Source organism: Globicephala melas, chromosome 2 (assembly GCF_963455315.2).
Source record: "Globicephala melas chromosome 2, mGloMel1.2, whole genome shotgun sequence".
In the NCBI taxonomy this organism is placed as follows: domain Eukaryota; kingdom Metazoa; phylum Chordata; class Mammalia; order Artiodactyla; family Delphinidae; genus Globicephala; species Globicephala melas.
In genome coordinates, this window is record NC_083315.2 from 161,879,601 (window position 1) to 161,900,112 (window position 20,512).

At 37.7% G+C, this 20,512-nt stretch overlaps 1 protein-coding gene across 9 annotated transcripts in view; it reads right to left on the reverse strand.

Moving 5' to 3' along the window:
* Positions 1 to 652: 652 nt before the first annotated feature.
* Positions 653 to 20,512, reverse strand: part of GALC (galactosylceramidase) — a 78,216-nt gene continuing 58,356 nt past the window's right edge. For 8 of the 9 annotated variants that reach the window (XM_060295144.2, XM_030883664.3, XM_030883662.3 and 5 more), the window contains 6 exons: positions 19,872 to 19,958; positions 17,659 to 17,809; positions 16,468 to 16,648; positions 12,161 to 12,324; positions 10,658 to 10,734; positions 653 to 5,054 (listed from right to left, as the gene is read on the reverse strand). In XM_060295144.2, the coding sequence (XP_060151127.1) occupies positions 4,908 to 5,054; positions 10,658 to 10,734; positions 12,161 to 12,324; positions 16,468 to 16,648; positions 17,659 to 17,809; positions 19,872 to 19,958 (807 nt within the window). In that variant the 3' untranslated portion in view covers positions 653 to 4,907. The remainder of the gene's footprint in view (positions 5,055 to 10,657; positions 10,735 to 12,160; positions 12,325 to 16,467; positions 16,649 to 17,658; positions 17,810 to 19,871; positions 19,959 to 20,512) is intronic. The other variant, XR_004045083.3, reaches the window with a different exon arrangement.

Sequence of the window (20,512 nt, forward strand, 5' to 3'; positions counted from 1 at the left end):
GAATTCTTTCTGCACTGAGACATAAAGGACTGGGCTCTTCAGAGCCCCCCGAAACAACACCTATATGTTTCAGAAAGGAACAAGTAAAATTATCTGTATCCACAGATGATATTATTGTATATGCAGAAAATTCTAAGGATTTTTTTTAATGCTACTAAAATAAGTGAATTTAGAAATGCAGTAGGACTGCAGGTTGACAAAAGAAAATCAACTGTATTTTGATGTATGCAAAACAAAGAACTGAAAAATAAAATGAGAAAACACCATTTACAATAGCATCAAAAAATAAAAGATTTAAGGATAAATCTAATAAAATATGTGTAAGACCTGTACACTGAAAACTACAGAAATTGCTGAGAGATATTATAGAAAGCCTAAAAACATGGAGATGGAACATGCTCATGGATTGAAGGGTCAATATTATTAAGATATCCATTCTCCCCATCTGTACTTTCAGTGTGATCCCAATCAAAATTCCAAAAAGGCCTTTGCAGAAATGAGTCTAAAATTTATGTAAGTGTAAAGGACCTAAATTATCCAAAACAATTCTGAAGAACAAAGTTGGGGGATTTAAACTGAGTTCAAAATTTACTATAAAGCTACAGTAATGAAGACAATGTGGTATTTGCCTAAGGATAGACACACAGATCAGTAGAACAGAATAGGGAGTTTATTATTGGTTGTACACATATGTGGTCAATTGATTTTTGACAAAGGAAGGTCTTTTCAACAAATGATGCTGGAAAAAATTGAATATCCATATAGGAAAAAAATGAACCTCAATCCTCACCTCTCATCATGTACAAAAATAACACAAAGTGGATCACAGACCTGAATGTAAAAGCTAAATATATTACACTTCTAGAAGACAAAAGAGAAAATCCTTGTGAACTTGGAGCATACAAAGATTTCTTAGGACACCAAAAAAACACCTACCATAAAAGGAAAACATGATAAATTGGACTTCCAAATTAAAATTTTGTACTCCTCAAAAGATATAGACTTGGAGAAAATTGACAAAATACATATCTGATTTAAAAGAAAAATTGCACCTGGAATGTATAAAGAGCTCTCACAACTCAATAAGACAGAGTACCACATTTTTTAAATGAGCAAAAGATATGAACAAACATTTCACAAAAAAAATACATGAATGAGAAATAAGTCCTTGAAAAGATGCCCAGCAGCTAATACACCTACTACAAACTCACAAGAAAGCATTAAAATTAGAAAGAATAACAATAGGAAGCATTGTCAAGAATGTAGAACAACGGAAACTCTCAAACATTTCTAATGGAAGTGTAAAATCATACAATTATTTTGGAAAACAGTTTTGATAGTTTCTTATAAAGTTAAACATACACTTCCCCAAAACATGAAGCAATTTCACTCCTTGGTATTTACCCAGAAAAAATGAAAACATATGTCCACACAAAGACTTGTACACAAATGTTCACAACAGCTTTATTTGTAATACCAAAAACTGGGGGGACAAATCGTGGTATACCCCTTCAATGGAGTACTCTTTGAAATTAGGAGCAAATCTTTGATATACACAGCACATAAACAAATCTCAAACACTTTATGCTGAGTAAAAGAAAACATTCATAAAAGGGTACAAAGTGTATGATGCCACTTTTATGTTTTGGAACAAAGGAAACTTAACAACAGTAATAGAAATCAGATTGATGGTTGCCTGGGATCGGGGTGGGGATGAGGGGAAACGCCTGCACAGGTATACGAGAGAACTTTCTGGAGTGATGGAAATGTTCAATATCTTGGTTATATCCATTTATCAAGACTCACTGAACTGTAAACTTAAAATGGGAACATTTTATTGTATGTAAGTTATACCTCAAGAAAGTTAATTTTAAAAAATATGTAGGGACCTAAACTGGAAATCACTTAGACTTGGTTTTAATTTTTAAATTTTCTCTGTAATCTGATTTACTCTAATATTTAGCTTCTTGTCTCCAATAGTAATACAAAACTTCATATCAGTTTAGCCTACATTAAATCACTACAAATTCCAAAATTGTAGAATTAGTTCAATAGTTTTAAACTTTCATTATAAAAAATTCCAGTATTTACTTTATCCACATGAATGATTGATTTGCTTCTAGGAGGTACACTAATGATTAGATACAAATTATACTGCATTAGAAATATGCTCACCTATACCTAAATATATTTGTACTTTAACAAAAGAAATGCTTCTAACCACACAAAATATTAGAGGATGATCCAATTCTATAAAGTAGATAGGTGTTCCTTTTCTTCCAGGCACGAGGAGATAAAAGTATTCACTAGTTATTTTAGTCTGTCACCAGTGCCACAAGAGAAGACAGACAATGAAAGGCACAATGAAATGAAACACAAGAAAATTGCTACAATTTTACCTTTGGACCCACTCACAGCATTGGCTACATAGGGTTTTCTTCCTCCTTCCAGTCACCTGGGAAAATGATCACAGAGAGTTATAAGGGTCACGAGACTAAAAGTCGGACCCAAGAGAATTAAAAAATGCAGATAACCCAATTAATCTGCTAATATTTATTACTGTAGAAATAGCGTTAGAGGTAGTTTATTAATGGGGCATTCTTCAAATCATCCCACTCCATATATCTATAATTCAAAAGCCTCATCTTAAAAAGGAAAAGAAAAAAATACTTTTTAGAGTGTAAGCATAACATGTTGAAGTGGTTTTCAAGAAGCAGAATTTCCAAATTTCACAATTTGTATGGAAACACAAAGACCCCGAATAGCCAAAGCAGTCTTGAGAAAGAAAAACGGAGATGGAAGAATCAGGCTCCCCAACTTCAGACTATACTACAAAGCTACAGTAATCAAGACAGTATGGTACTAGCACAAAAACAGAAATATAGATCAATGGAACAGGATAGAAAGCCCAGAGAGAAACCCACGCACACACGGTCACCTTATCTTCGATAAAGGAGGCAAAAATATACAATGGAGAAAAGACAGCCTCTTCAATAAGTAGTGCTGGGAAAACTGGACAGCTACATGTAAACGAATGAAATTAGAACACTCCCGAACACCATACACAAAAATAAACTCAAAATGGATTAAAGACCTAAATGCAAGGCCAGACACTTATCAAACTTTTAGAGGAAAACATAGGTAGAACACTCTATGACATATATCACAGCAAGATCCTTTTTGACCCACCTCCTAGAGAAATGGAAATAAAAGCAAAAATAAACAAATGGGACCTAATGAAAATTAAAAGCTTCTGCACAGCAAAGGAAACCATAAACAAGATGAAAAGACAACCCTCAGAATGGGAGAAAATATGTGCAAATGAAACAACTGACAAAGGATTAATCTCCAAAATTTACAAGCAGCTTATGCAGCTCAATATCCAAAACACAAACAACCCAATCCAAATATGGGCAGAAGACCTAAATAGACATTTCTCCAAAGAAGATATACAGATTGCCAACAAACACATGAAAGAATGCTCAACATCACTAATCATTAGAGAAATGCAAATCAAAACTACATTGAGACATCATCTCACACTGGTCAGAATGGCTATCATCAAAAAATCTACAAACAATAAATGCTGGAGAGGGTGTGGAGAAAAGGGAACCCTCTTGCACTGTTGGTGGGAATGTAAATTGATACAGCCACTATGGAGAACAGTATGGAGGTTCCTTAAAAAACTAAAATTAGAACTACCATACCACCCAGCAATCCCACTACTGGGCATATACCCTGTGAAAACCATAATTCAAAAAGAGTCATGTACCAAAATGTACATTGCAGCTCTATTTACAACAGCCAGGACATGGAAGCCACCTAAGTGTCCATCGACAGATAAATGGATAAAGAAGATGTGGCACATATATACAATGGAATATTACTCAGCCATAAAAAGGAACGAAATTGAGTTATTTGCAGTGAGGTGGATGGACCTAGCATTTGTCATACAGAGTGAAGTAAGTCATAAAGAGAAAAACAAATACCGTATGCTAACACATATATATGGAATCTAAAAAAAAAAAAAAAGGTCATGCAGAACCTAGGGGTAAGACAGGAATAAAGACGCAGACCTACTAGAGAATGGACTTGAGGATACGGGGAGGGGGAAGGGTAAGCTGGGACAAAGTGAGAGAGTGGCACGGACATATATACACTACCAAATGTAAAACAGATAGCTAGTGGGAAGCAGCCGCATAGCACAGGGAGATCAGCTCGGTGCTTTGTGACCACCTAGAGGGGTGGGATAGGGAGGGTGGGAAGGAGGGAGACGCAAGAGGGAAGAGATATGGGAACATATGTATATGTATAACTGATTCACTTTGTTATAAAGCAGAAACACACCATTGTAAAGCAATTATACTCCAATAAAGACGTTTAAAAATTTTGTTTTAATAAAAATGAAATAAAGGTAATACGAACAACAACAACAAAAGCAGTATTTCCAGTGTTCTTCAGCTTCCTGTTACAGCAGCATTACCCACGACGAGGACACCAGCTCACTAGACACACAGTCAGCATGAATAGATACATCACAGTGATGATCAAGTCCCTGCCATCTGCATGATCATGTGCAAATAAGATGACGAGAGCTACCTCAGCATTAACACAAGGCTTCGAGGTCTGAACACCCAAACGACTCTGCAGGATTTGACCAACGTACCTAGTGCCCTATGTACGGGACGTATCGGGTTATATTAAAGATTCATCTGTTTCCCCTTGGAATTCTAAAAAAAAAAATCTTCAAGATGGTCAAGCAAAAATATATTTTCCTCCTCATTTACTCTCCATTTTTTGTAGCTTCCAAAAGGCTCCTATATTGATCCATCAAAACCAGAAATGGCTATGAACCAAAACCAAAAAGAAAGAAAATCCAGAGAGTGTTCTATGGCACTCTGTGAGTATTAGTGTATGGCTTCCACACGAAAGTTGTCAAACTGTGCAAATTCAAAGGAGTGAGTTCCAATCGCGGCCCAGCCATTCTTCGGGAAGTTCACAGAGACGTTTTTCCAGAGAGGCTTGCCATTCAGCGTGCCAGAAGAGAAACCACCCTGGAGTGGGGAGAAACACATCCCTTAAAGACACGTGAAACTGATCCTCTGAAGTCTGTTTCTTAATGGATGGCCCACCTACTTAGTGCAACAAATATCCTTCTCACTGAAGATTTACCACAGCAAAATGATTCCACAAGTTTGAGCAAAAGTTTGAAATACAGAAAAAATTTTCTCAAAGGAAATTCTTATCTATTTATATAAACAGTTTCCAAGGTACAAGAATACCTCAATATTTCCTTGTACTCCAACAAAATGCTGTAAAACTTGCAGAAATGTAATACTTTTCATAACATTACGATAAAATTTTAGATAAAAGTTCATTAAAATAAAAAAACATTTGTCATTTACACGTACTGGCATGTACATGCATTGTACTGACAGCTTACAGCCACCAGCTCTTCAGACAGGACTGCTGGGGTCAAAATGTTTTATTTATTTATTTATTTTAAAGGCTTTTCTTATTTATTTATTTATTCATTCATTCATTCATTCATTTGGTTGCACCAGGTGTTAGTTGTGGCTCACCTGCTCCTTAGTTGCAGCTCGCCAGCTCCTTAGTTGTGGCATGCGAACTCTTAGTTGCGGCATGCATGTGGGATCCAGTTCCCTGACCAGGGATCGAAGCCAGGCCCCCCGCGCTGGGAGCGCAAAGTCTTAAACATTGCGCCACCAGGGAAGTGCCTCAAAATGTTCATTTAAGGTCTTCATTAAGGAGCCTCAGCCCAGCTGGGAGAGGAGTAATTAACCTTCGTTTTATTGCTTTATCCTCATGTACAGAATACCACTTCAAAGTTATATCAAGAGCCTACACTTAAGTTAGAAAAACAGTAACCATCAGTTAAACTGATGACTGGGGAGAGGCAGGGGGTTGAGTGGATGGAAGAAGAGAAATATCCACAGGAACAACTTCCTAGTCACTGACAGAGAAAGATAAAAATAATATCCTCCTCAGACGGCTGCCATTCCTACTTAGCTAAGTGGCTGGCACACAGCTCTTATTATCATTATTATAGCATGCTTATGAGCATATATCCACAGCACACTCATTCCAGCTACATTTAAAAGTAGCTAATTTCAAAGAGTGAAGAGCAAAAGATCCAAAGCACTAGGCCAAGGATCAAAATAAAATCTGCTCTGAAGTCATAAACTTATACTGGAATGGGCCTTCATTTACTTATTTTATTTTATGCATGGAGACACGGTGACTTAATGAGACTAAAAATCAAAGTCACAGATTTACCAGCAACGCTAGGACTTGAATTTGAGTTGCCCAACTCCACATTCAGAGCCACATACATTTCTGCTACTACACACCTGCACAGCTACCTTCAGCTCTGCAAGTGCTTACTGAACATCTTCTGCCACATAGGGGATAGTGAATATTAACACTGAGCCAAGGAGCTTATGTACACAAATTATATTCAGCACTAAAGCTCATCCTCCCCCTGCCCCTCGCCCCCTGGGTGTCAGCCAACCTATCCTCTGGCAGCTCGTCACACAAGACCAGTCACAGCAGTGCCCTGTGCTCAGACTGCTCTTCCCACCACTCAGCTCTCAGCTCAAACATCACCCACTTCAAGAGGCCTTCCCTGACCTCTCTATCTAGAGAATCTGGCAGGGAAGCTACTTTAACTCAATATCTCATTTTTCCTTCATAATTTTATTTATTTGTTTATTTGGAGCAGGAGTGAGCCAACCGTGGCCCACAGGCCAGCCACCTATTTTTATAAATTAAATGTTATTGGCACACAGGCACCCCCATTCATCTACCTATAGTCTATGGCTCCTTTCTCACTACAAAAGCAGAGCTGAACAACTGCAATGTAGACCAAAGGGCTCACAAAGCCTAAAATATTTACTCTTTGGCTCTTTAAAGAAAAAAAAAGTTTAATAATCCCTGTCCTAGAAGAATACAGGCTCTGAGAGAGCTGGAACCTTGTCTGTCTTGTTCACTGCTGTATCCCCAGTACTTAGAACAGTGCATGTAACAGATGCTTAATAAAAATGTGTCGAGTGAAAAATAAAAAACATCTAACTCTAAAACAACCTACAGAGCCTACCTCCATTTTACAGATAAGGAAACAGAGGCTCAAAAACGTGAAATAACTTCCTGGAAGTCTCAGCATATATCAGTAAGGAAATATGAATGCTGACCTGTCTGGTTCCTAACACACCTACTCCTAAGAATATTAACTTGACTCATTAAAGTGCTCACCATATATTGGGTACTGTAACAAACTTTCATATATATATATATATATTTATATATGATACCATTCAATCTGCATAAGGGTGTGTCTTCATGAGATTATGATGGTAAAACAGAAGCAGAGCAACATAAAATATCTGCAAGTGACTATTAATAGACTTCAAAGTTTATCGTTCTAACCCCCATGCAACAGCGCTAAGATAAAGCATCTGATGTGTGCTGAGAAGAATTCAAAAATGGCCAATTTCAAAATCATAAAATCCTCATATTAGCAGTAATTTGGAAAATGAACATCATAAAAGATGTTGTTTTGTTTTGTTTTTCATGTATGCGACAAATATTTATATGTCAAATGTTGCTTAAGTCACTGGGAGTTTAGGACGAACAAGAAAAACAAGGTCCCTGCTCTTATACAGCTTACATTCTAGTAGAAGGAGACACACAAACACACATGATACCTAAGAGATAAGTGGCCTGTGAAGAATTAAAACAGGTTGATGTGATGATGGGCGCCTCAGAGACCGCTCTGGATTATGTGCCCAGAGTTGGTGGAACAAGAAATAATGGGGTAGGGGGTGGAGCAGGTGTAAGTCAGCAATATCCCCGCCCATCCCAGTAGCAAGACTGGAGCTAACTTCTAAAAGTAGTAAATCACATTATATAAAAGACATACCAGAAGAAAACAGCTGAAATAGTTCAAAGTGGCTGTGTCAGAGGAGCAGAACACAGAATGGGGTGAGGCGGCAGGAACAGCAGTGAGGAAGGAGGCAGGTGTTTTTGATAAGCCCTTTTTTTTTAAACATGTATGCAAAATAGCTAATAAAATTCAGGAAATTTACCTTTTTAAATCCTATTCAAAATTTCAAAAAATTCATAAAATTACTAAAAATAAGCCTAACAAGTAATGTGGAAGAACTATAAAAATAAAACTGAAGGACACAGCGGGAGATCTTAATAAATGGTGAGATGCAGCATGTTCTTGTTACCATGTTCTTGAATGGGGAAACACACTATTCCTTTTTTTTTAGAAAAAAAGTCTTTACTGAATTTGTTACAATGTTGCTTCTATCATGTTTTTTGGCCTTTTGGCCACAAGGCATATGGAATCCCAGCTTTCCAAACAGGGATCGAACCCATACCCCCAACATTGGAAGGTGAAGTCTTAACCACTGGACTGCCAGGGAAGTCCCTGGAAACACATTATTCTAAAAGAATATATTACTTTTGCCCAAATTGATGTATAAATTCAGAGTAATACTAGTAGCATTTTTCATGGAATTGAAAAGATGTTTTAAAAATTCAAATAGAAGAGTAAATATACTATTGAAATAGCAAAGATAATTTTTAAAAAGAAATAATGAGGAACTTGCCTCACCAGATATCCACTCATTCATTCTACAAGGGTTCTTGCTCTGACTGTGTGTGCACCAGGCACTTTTCTAGGTGCCAGAGAGCCAGCAATGAATAAAACAGACGCCCGTCATTAAAGGAGCTTGGTTTTAGTGAATGGAGCAGGACAAACACACAGCGATCAACAGAACATGTAAGATGTCAGGAGGTTAACAAGAGCTTCAGTGAAAAATTAAGGAAGAGAAGAGGGGCAGAGAGTGAGATGGGGTGCTATCTTATAGAAGGTGGTCAGGAAGGAACTCTGAAGGAAGTAAACCATGTAACCAAAGATTTTAGAAAGTAAACACAATTTAAGGTGGGATGTTGGATAATAACAAACAAAGCAATTAAACAGAAAAAAAGCTCAGAAATAAGCCTACGTACACATGATGATTTGTTATGTCGAAAACATGGCTTTTAAATCATGGGCAAAAGGACAGTCTATGTACTAAATATGACGGCTATCCACTTGTTTTTAAAAAATTAAGTTGGGCTCTTCTCCTTATGAACCACAAATACATTCCAGATGGATTAAAGACTTAAACATTTTAAAAAATCCTAAACTTTATTTGGTTTTGGGGAAAAAATGTTCCTGACCTTGAGAAAGGGGAAGCCCTTCTTAAATAAAACATAAAAGCAATGAAAAAAAGTGAAATATATGACAGTAGCAAAGTTTAAAACTTCTATTCACGAAATATACCATAAGCAAATTGAAATACATGTGACAGAATAGAAGCAAATATTTGTGACACATATAACAGACGAGTTACTACCCAGAATATATAATAAATTCATACAAATCCATCAGAAAAAGACAACACAATAGGAAAATGAGGAAAGAGTGTGAATGGGTAACTTCAGAGAAGAAAAAACACAAACAGCCAATAAACATAGTAAGATGTGCAACCTCCCTAATTATCAAGGAAATAAAAATCATGTCTATTAATTTGAAAAAAATCTTTAAAATCAGTAATATCAAATATTATTATAACTGCTATAAAAATTGATATAGTTTGGCTAGCAATAGGGGCAGGATCTGTTAAAATTTAAAATCCAATTCTAAGACCTAGTATCTGCCTACACAAATAACAGCACATGTGTACTGTTATTTGTTCCAGCAGGAACCACCTCACACCAAAGGCACATAAAAGATGCCTCCCCTCTATCTGCAGGTAAGCCAGCCCTTACTGCCTCAGTTCACTGCAATAGGGAAGAACTAGGAACGAGGTTACGCCCATCAAGTGTGGTTTTAGTTATATAAACTGTATCACACCCAAACTGGATTTTCAGTAAATATTGTTACTGCCAGAAAAATTAGTACTGTCAATTTTGGTGGTTGAGTAAGAGAAGAGAACGAGTTCAAAAAGTTATTTGAATTCCATGTTTTATCTCTATTGTAACCTAAAGAAAATTATGACAGGACTGTTGGCAGAGAGCAGTATATTATACAGAAGAATTTCTCTACACAGTATCCCGTGGAAGCATGTCAATCAATAGCTCATGATCAACCAATAATTCTGACAAATATTTTTAGATTTCCATGATACTACCGTCAATCTGGTATCATCTCTGACAAAGAGTCATGGAAACTAACTTCTAAAAAAGTGTGCTTATAGCTGAAAACCAAATCATTCTTAACCATCAAAAAATAAATTTATGTGACTTTGCTTATACCTATTAGCTCCAATAAGAATCTTGGTTTAAGAAAACTTGAAAAAAAAATAGTTCAATTATTGATTCTGCCAATTACTCCTGCGTTTAAAAAACAAAACAAAAGAAAACAAAATACTGGGGGTGATAAAGTCAGCTGCTGATGGTTCTCGGGTGGGTTTACCCAGACACACACTATCATCCCAGGGACTGGTGGTTTGCTGGTATCACGGCAGACTCTCTGCCTATTTTCCACTATTTATCGTACTTTCCCCCTTTGATAACAGAAAACGTTAGAAAAGCACAAGAAAAGAATATTTTTACCTCAGGCATTCTGATCAGCAATACTTACATTAATAGTTAAAGTGAGTGTATACCATTTTTTTGCTGTAACGTCAGCATGTCCTGAAGTATATATGATCCATCCAGCTGTAACACAAAGAAATTATCCCAGTTGATGTATTTTTAGAATCTAAATCACAGAATCCCATAACTCAGTGGGGGTTCTTAGGCGCATTTGTATGTAGTAAAGTCAGCCTTAATAAAGATCGACATTTCCTACAATTGATTTAAAACAAAACATCCTTCATTCAGGCATCCATCCAGCATGCAGAGAGATCCTACTCTGAGCCATATGTGAGCTCACAAGAGAACGAGCAAAATAAACTTACAAACCAAGCATGGTACAATGACGCACTAGCGTGTATAGTTCAGGTCTGCATGTACACCTGATTGGACTGAATATGAAGGATAAGGAGGAAGAGTCAAAACCTACCATAAGATTTCCAGCTAGTGTACCTGGCTACATGGTAATAGCACTCGCTGAGAATGAGAGAGAAAATAATAAGCTAATTTTTGAACGTATTATATTTGAATGCCTGAGAGAAAGCCAGGATGAGATGTCCAGTGTGCAGTTTAAGACACAGAGCAGTGGGGACTGAAGTCAGAGATTTAAATCCCTAGTTCCAATTCTGCCACTACCTCATTTTGAGACCTTGGATAAAGCAATTAACTTCTCTGGCACTCTCTTTTGGATTGGAAAATGCAAGGTACCTTCCAGATCAGTCATGCTATGATTATGCAATTCCTATTCTAATGTCCTCATTACCCACTCCATCTTTAATTTTTATTTTATTATTGGAGCCCTTTTCACCTTAGGAAGAGGCATAGGGGAACAAACTGTAGGAGAAAAGATTTTTTATTAATGCAGGATGAAAGTCAAGAGACTATGAATCAAGAAGAGTCACCACCAATAAGGTCTAGTTTCAACAGAGCGGTGTTGGACCCAAACCACTTGGAGGACCCAAACCAAGGTGAAGAGGATGGGATTCAACTTGAACGGATTCTAAGCACCTATTCTGGATAAAATACTATTCTACATAAGACAAGGACTGTTAAGATGAATGAGAAAAGTCCAGCTGTTTTCAAATTATTGACTAAATTAAGAAATAGGAATTCTCCATCTTAAACAAATCAATCCTTCCTTTTGTATTTCCATAAGCACACCAGCAACATTCTTATAGTCTTGCTTTTAGTTATAGTGTTTCCTGAGTATTCTCTCCCTACTACTACCACCACACCCCAATCTCTGGTAATCCTACTCTGACAGCCTAGCTCAACTCTACAATAGCCGATAAGCTTTGAACAATTTTCTCTTTCACTGAGCTGCCTCTGTCTGTACTAATTAACACTATAATTCTGAATCGTTTGGCGTTTGCTTACACGTGTTGAATCTCTTCTCAATTAGATGTTCGAACACGATGAGGTATAAAGCTCCTTCATTACTACCATAAGTAACAGACAGATACAGCAACATATCATATAGTAACCATGTGCTATAGAAGAAGCCACTTACCTAGATCACCTGTAACTCTGTAGGTTCCATTTGCAAAAATCCAGAAGAAAACTCCCCTGGCACTTCTAATCAAAATGCCACCTTTATTCACTCTTCCAGCAATGAATACACCTCCCTTCTCAGGGGTCTCTAGGTACACATCACACTTTATAGTCAAATTGGACCTGCAAAATCAAAGTGTTAGTGCTTTTAATTATGTCATTTCAAATGTAGCACAAATGGCTCTTTTCACAGTCACATGCTTCCAAACTTCTAATCAAGGTATGTGATTTGCTAAGTCCACACTTATACCAGGGATGGGCTTCATTGATGATGGTTTCAAGTTTTACATGATGGAAGTCAAGTCATTTCATTGCCTCTTTTAATGACTTACTGTTGGAAAATAATATTTACTGTTTTCAAGCTTCTTAAGAATATATTTCCTGTCTTTCTATAATAAAATAACTTCTCATTCTAAGAATATAAGGAGAAGCCATTTTTTCTAGGAATACGTAAAAGATAAGTTTCCACATCGTTCTGAACAAAAAGGTTTATTACATTTCCATCAGCAAAGAGAAGCAGTGGAGACTGCTAGGAACCTCTGGGAGAACAAAAGCTGCTTTTGAGGCTAATTTTTACATTTAACCCTAACAAGACACAGTCAACTCTATGTTGATTCTACAGTAGGGCTTTTCACACTTGAGCAGTATTGAAATCACCCTGGAGGGCTTACTCAGTTCAGTCTGCAGGCCCCACCCCTCCGATTCAGTAGGTCTAGGGTGGGCCCCTTGAGTGTGCATGTCTAACAAATTGCCAGGTGATGCTGATGCTTCTGGTCCAGGAATCTCACTTGGAGGACCGTTTTCCCCTACAGAGTACCTAAGTCTGTGCAGAGGCAGTAAAACCCTGGTTTTGGTATCACTGACAGGAGATCAAAGGACAAGAAAGGTTCGGCCAACCAGGAACTACCAGAGCTTTAACAATGACATCTCCTCCAGGCTTCCTTTTACAAATGCTACCGGATTCCTTCTGCAATGAAATAACCACCCCAATCCAATACGACCTCTGAAAATAATTCCCCTCCCACTCAAATTCTAAGTGCAAATGGAAAAGAATTAGAAAGCTTGCACACAGTCATGTAATAAAGCAAGCAATTTATCTAAAATAAAACTAAGAATGCCAAGAAATATATTTTGGAAATGGGGAGAAATTATGTGACTTTTACATTTCTCAGAGTTTCCTGTCAGTGAATTTTGCACAGTGAAATTTTACTTTGTAAAGGAAAACATAAAAAAGAAGCACCTACAGCAGGTACACAACCATCAGGAAAATCTACATTTAATCATTTAATTAAAGCTGGGCTACTTTACGGGAAAATCAAATGCCAAGTAACTAAAGCCCAGTCTCTCTTGTATGTCCTCCCACAGCAGAGGGAGTTTTTCTCTCTGTAGATTACCACCAGCATGAACCCACCAAGGATCAGCCTTGTTCCTTACATCCCCTACCTCCCTGCTGGCTCATCAGAAGTTTGAAAGTGCTACAGATCCTGTCAGCACCAAAAACTTATTCTATTTAGAGGTAGAGTGAGAGAAGATCAAACGTTTTCCTTTTATACATTACAGTCCAGAATAAGTGATTCTTGCATCACAGCTTACAGGCAATTTTACAGATAATGAATAAAATAGAATAAAAGTTTGGTTTAGTCTTCCACAGCCATAATCTCTTGGAAGTGCTGAGAGAACAAAAACCAGCCAACATAATTAAGCAAATTTGATCAAAAGGATGCAGAATTCAGGTCTGTGCAGCGAAAGGTAATTTTGTGATTGTCCTCAGATCCCAACCAAAGCTTACTAACAAGATGGAAGTTTTTAACAGCTTTGGTAAAGCCTACCATTTATAGTCAAATAACTGTGCTGATACTTAACTAAATCTAAATATGAAAGAAGGTCTGTCCTAAACACAGTTCTAAGAACTGATGGCACTGTGCGCACATAGAGCCGATTTACTAGAACAGCACTATGGATAAACTCCACTAACTTACTAACTTTCCCTTTCCTCCTCTCAGAAAGAAGACAATGATTAAAACAAGGCTGTGAGGTATAGTCCAAGAGCATGGGCTAAGCACCAAACAGACCTGGCCTCTTGCCCTGGTTCTGGAATTTAAAAGTATGGGATCTTGAACAAATCTCACCCCAAAGCCTCAGTTTCCCAGTCTATAAGGTTAAGAGGATGCTACCTTTGCCAAAACGTAGCTATGGGAAGCTCATATCAGTGTTTAGTGTTACCCAGTTTTCATTCTCTCCTTTCCCTGCAATAAATGGGCATCACAGACAGAGAACAGAAATGAACATGGGATGTGTGTACATCTCTAAACAGATCTGGCTCCCTTGAATCCAGGATAGGATAATGGGAAATAACACAAAATAAATAGGATGAGACCAAATTTTAAAAGATCTTGGAAGTCAGGCATAGAAGTGCAGATCTGGTTCAGTAGCAGGAAAGAGTCACTGCATATTCTTTTTTTTTTTTTTTTTGCGGTACGCGGGCCTCTCACTGCTGTGGCCTCTCCCGTTGCGGAGCACAGGCTCTGGACGCGCAGGCTCAGCGGCCATGGCTCACGGGCCTAGCCGCTCCGCCACATGTGGGATCTTCCCAGACCGGGGTACGAACCCGCGTCCCCTGCATCGGTAGGCGGACTCTCAACCACTGCGCCACCAGGGAAGCCCCACTGCATATTCTTGAGCAGTGAAAGAACATGATGAAAGCAGGGCTTAAGAAAGACAAAAATAGTCCTTTCTTGACATGCATAATTGCCATTTCCTGGTTCTTTTTCTTTCAGAATATGTCACTCCTTCCTTCTCTCCCCACTTTCCCCCATCCTCCTCTTCACCTCCTTACACACTGCAATAGTAAAGACTGAGTATTGCTATTTAAATACTGCAAAACCTTCAAAGGTATGAAGAGTTTTGTTTAATCTGTAGGTGGTGCTCTACGTCATTTCTCTACTACAATGAAAGAGTCTCCCAGTTTTTCTGGAGTCCCAGCCAGAAACAATAGATTTGGGGTTCAGAGAGAGCCCTATGTAGTGTTCATGAGCGTGGGAGATATGGGTTGTCACAGAAACTTAAAGGTTTTCTATGGTGGCTGGCTTCCAGACCAGTGATCAAAATAACAGGGACCATCCCTTAGACAATTAAACACAGCCATCTGTCTTACTGTAAGACCATTAGTAACAAATGACGAAATCACAAACCCCGCTGACATGACCAGAATGTCCAGATAAAGTGTCTGGTACAGAGATGTTGGGATAAACAGTATTTCTGTTGTATAAGAAGATAAGCCATTGAAGTTATTCTAAATTAGGCAAGAATTCTTTACTCTACCCCCAGTAACTCTCCAAGGAGCTGTAAGGGTTCTAGAAGCTCTGGATAGGAGTTTCTTAAGACTTACTATCTGAGCTTGGGACTAGAACTGGGATTTATAACAGGGAGTAAGGCAATACAGAAAGGATAGAGACTTTCTGCAGCATTCTACAGATAAACAATTCAAAGCTCTTTTCCAAATTATCTTCCCTTCCCTGCCCAATTTCCAAGCTACAGATATGGCTATTTGGTGACTTGACATTAATAGTTACTATCACTAAGCCTGAAATGCTTGTGTTTTATGTTTCACAGTAGCATTATACTAGTTAAAAGAAAAAATAGAAAAGAAACACCTAAAACAGTTATAATTAGTCAGTACACTGGAATTCCATAACTGACTTCTCAGTTTTGCTTTGGCCATTATATTTTAAGTGAAGAATAAATACATCTTCTCTCTTTATCAAATGCCTAAATAAAAGAGTGGAATTCTCTAGCCAACTAAAAGCTGATTTGCTTTTTACTGTTGCCATCTACTGTCACCTGGTAAATAGATTTTCCACAAAAGCTAAAACAATGTAATTCAAGTATGAATCCAGCAGGTGGCAACACCATTTCAACAAATCAACTCTCCAGCAAAAACAAAAACTTAAAAAACAACACGCAAATCACAAAGTCTGCTTATAAATAAATCTTGAATTATCACTGGGTCCAAAAGTCCTCAATTTTTATATTAAAATCAATCTGATCCTGCAACAATTACTATTAAATTGGGCAAATCTGAGGGAAGGACACTTAGGCAATAAAACAATTGGCTGGTTTATGGCCACCACGATATTCAACAATTATAACACACCTATTAGGTTCTTGGACAGAAGAACTGTTGAAAAGTCCTGGCTTCAGAATGTACCTGACAACATCACAAGGTTATTGCAGCCAGATCTACATAAGGATGTCAATTTTACATACCATTTGTAATCTCCTATAATACTGATGGTGTTGAATGCATCAGCAGCCCAAGTGATGGGCCTTTGATTGAGAACCTGGCGCAGCGTGAAGCGATGCTCTCCAGGGTCTTCAATATTCATAAAGTATTCAAATACACCAGTCTGATCAGCAAAATTCGGAGCTTCACTAAAAAATGGGTAATCTGTTCAGAACACAATAAATTCTTTGTTTAGTATCAAATCTTACAGAATCTCTCCTCTCTGATATTTTCTGGTCCATTTTGATATACTTTTGAAAAGTTTTAAATAAGTAAATGATACTTATAAACAGTCAAAGTTTAGGGTTTAGGTTACTAAAGAGCTATTGACTTTTACATCATCTTTATTAAGCATCAATGTGATCAGTTTGACCTACAGACTTTACATACTTAATCCATGCAACTGCTTAAGAGGAAAGATCATGAGTTGTGGAATAAGCAGACCTGGGTTCGGATTCTAGCTCAGTCGGTTCCCCAGGCAAGTTGCTTAACGGCCCTGACTTACCAAGTTTTCAGCTTCTCAGAGGTACGAAAGCAGTATGCATTCAGCAGAAACTGTACCTCAACTTCTGAATTTTGATCAGGATGCCCTCCTGTGATGCCGGGTGGTGGCAGCAGGCTGCAGTGAGCCACACTTCCATCAGCCACGCAATCACGAGGGTGAACAACAGATACACTCAGAGCCATTCTGTACCCAGACAACCACTTTGCTTTTCACTTTCAGTACAGTCATCAATAAACAACACGACATATGCCACACCTTATTAGGCTTCGTGTTAGATGATTTTGCCCAACTGCAGGCTCACGTAAGTTTTCTGAGCACATGTAAGGTAGGCTAGACTGAGTTATGAGGTTTGGTATTTTTGACTTATGATATTTTCAACTTACGATGGGTTTATCAGGACCTAACCCCACCGAAAGTTGAGTAAGATCTGTATAACTTTCATTCCAACAATAACCTCTACATTTTTTCTGGCACTGAAACTTACAGGACCCTCAAGTTGCGATTTATCTTGAAGTAACACAAAAATTAGTTCCCGTTTACCACGTAGAGATTTAGAGCTAAATTAATGTAGTTCTCACAACCACTCCATCAGGCACCGGTTTGACAGGTAGGAATCTATCCACTACTGCTGAAATTGGAAACCAAGTTAAGCTTTAGTACAAAAACTTACCGACATTGAAGTCATCCTTATAGACACAGGGAAAGGGCTGGGACTTCGGAGGCAGCAGGTAACTGCCTTTGCTGCCGGTGGTGAGCGTGGTGAGTGTGAACAGCTCGTCCTCTTGCAGTTCCAGCGTGAAGCTGCCACCGCTGTCTAGGAGCTGAGAAAGAAACGATGCTGTGTTCAGGCCAAGTGCTTTGGCTCATCTCATTTGGGTCAAATAGCTTTTTAAAAAATAAGCTTAAGATAAGCCAAACTCATTTCTTTTAGAATTTCCTAACTACTTGTGAAGGACACACTCAATATCAAGGCCCTTGGAATCATTTTTCTTAAGTTATTTATAAGATTTTATACAATTAAACGTTCTAGAAAGGATATTAAAAGAATTTCTTTTCACAGAAGGAAGAAGGACTAGATGATCCCCAAATCTATTTCCATTACTCTGTCTTTTCCATTAGACTGTACTATCCTTAACACCTGTGTATAATTCAATACATGCAACTAAGAGATCTGCTTATTTATTTTTTAGGACTTTGCTAAGGTAGAAAAATCCATAAAATCTTATTGTTGACTCAGCTGTTAAACACAGAAAACGTTTACTATATAAAAAAAGTCCTACTCATTACATGTTCAATACGTATTTCAATTAACAAATTACATTTAGGTCACATTTATGACCTTGGCATATAAAGCCATAATCTCTTCATCTATAGAATGAGGGGAAGAAAACATACTTCATAGGGCTATTGTGAGGATTAAATGAGAAAATGTTTATAAAGTTCTAAGCTCAGTGAGTGACCTACGAGAAACCTTCCCTACATCATAGGTGTCCTATGGTAAAAGCAGGCCTCTGAAGACACTGCAGTCCTTTGCATAATTGTCACAGGCGCTAAACATTATGTCCACTTTATGAAACCTGAGTCGCTCTTTTTTTCTACTTTATATTACAGGTTTATATCATACCTTTGCTTTAATAAATTGTTGGTCAGATCTATGAAATATCTAATACCATATTCTGGCTTAGGAAGAACTCCAAATGATATTATTTTTCCTATGGGGAAAATCAGTTTTATTATGCTATTTCTAGCAATGTGTTGTGCAAAAATTAGAGACTATTCCTTTTTTCAAATTTAATACACAGTGGGCGTTCAGTTATTGATACTGACTAGTTGAGTCACAGAACTTTAATAATTACCATAAAAAGTAGCAGATTTGTGTCAGTTAGGTGAAGCGATGTGCTTGCATGGGCCAATTCATTCTTTGAAACATTTACTCATGAGAAACCACCATTTGCTAAGCTCTACACTAGGCACCTGGGACAAAAAAGGTATAAAAGGCTGGGACCCAATCCTCGAGGCATCCAATGTAGTTGGGAAAGTGTTTACTAGGTAAGTACATATCCCTAGGTGGCTATGACCTAAGACTGGTGGGGAAGGCTTCAGAGGAAGCAACACTTGGGCTGAGTCTTGAAGGATGACAATGATATGAACAGAAGGCATTCTAGGACAAAGAAAAGGCATGTGCAAAGTCACAGAAGTAATTAACTTGGCATGCCATGCTCTGAAAAATGCAAGATGTTTAGACTGTGAGGAAAGGTCAGTTTAGTAGGACATGCATCTAGAAAGGAAAGCAGTCTTTTACCTCATGAGGTGATAACGTGGGTCACACGCCACACTAAGGAACGTGAACTTATAGGAAAAATCACTAAGGCATTTGAGCAGGGACTGACAAAAATCAGATCTGCATTTAGATGCATCATTCTGGTAGTAGTGTGATGGGTGGCGGGGAGTCTGAGAAAACAAGAGATAGTTTCCGAAATCTGAGAGAGACATAATGAGGAACTGAAACAAGCAGTAGCCGTGGGAATGGAAAATAAGGCGTGGGTAGGAGAGATATGTGGGTGATATTGTCTATACTTGGTCACTGATGGTACGCAAAGGGTGAGTGGGAATGACAGTCTCAAATGAGACTCAAATTTCTGACGAGCAACCAAGTGATGGTTGCTACCATTCACCAAGACAAACTAAATACCAAGAACAAACACATCTACCGAACCATACTGCCTTGAAGAGGACTTCTATTTAAAAGAATGGGGGCAAACTTTACCTCTATTATGCTTCAGCCATAAAATCAGTTATGAAATTAAAAATTAATTCATTAATCAAATTTCTGTTCCCTTTACTGTTGCAATGCTCACACTATAGGAATTGATTTAAAACTACCCATAGAGAATCCAGTTGTTTGAAAAGAAATCTCTCCGATGGTTTTCCAAGTTTGGTATACCACACCTGCAGCTCCGGTATTTCACTCTAAGGAGGAAACACAAAGAAAGCATAGTTGAGTGATTCATCATCTCCTCTTTGAGGATTTCTAAAATCTGTACCAGCAAGAATGAATCAATGACAAGGTGCATTCTATTTCTATTTACCAAAGATCCACCTTAAATCTTAAATAGTAAACATTTTGAAAGTAGGAAGACATTATTCAAGCAAATACTTTATTTCTTAAAAATACTGCAGATTTTTGGCAAATGTTCAAAAAGATTTTAGTGTCTTTGCTTCAAAAATACTCATTATTATACCTATGTAAAAAGTTCTTTAAGAATTTTCTGGCATTAAAAAACAATTCTTACACGATTAGTAGAAAGAGCACTGTATTTCTGTATTCAAATCTAACAATAGGTAGAAATAACAAGAATCTTGTCTCTTTTTTTTGTACAGAGTACTGTAAAGATCAATGTTTGAAAGTTCCCTCAACTGCACAAATGATGCTCTACCAAAAAGAACAACTTTCTTGCAAGTGACCTTTGTTAGGATTCTTCAGAACCACAAAGAGCATTACCTCCTAGTGGCTTCTGTATGTT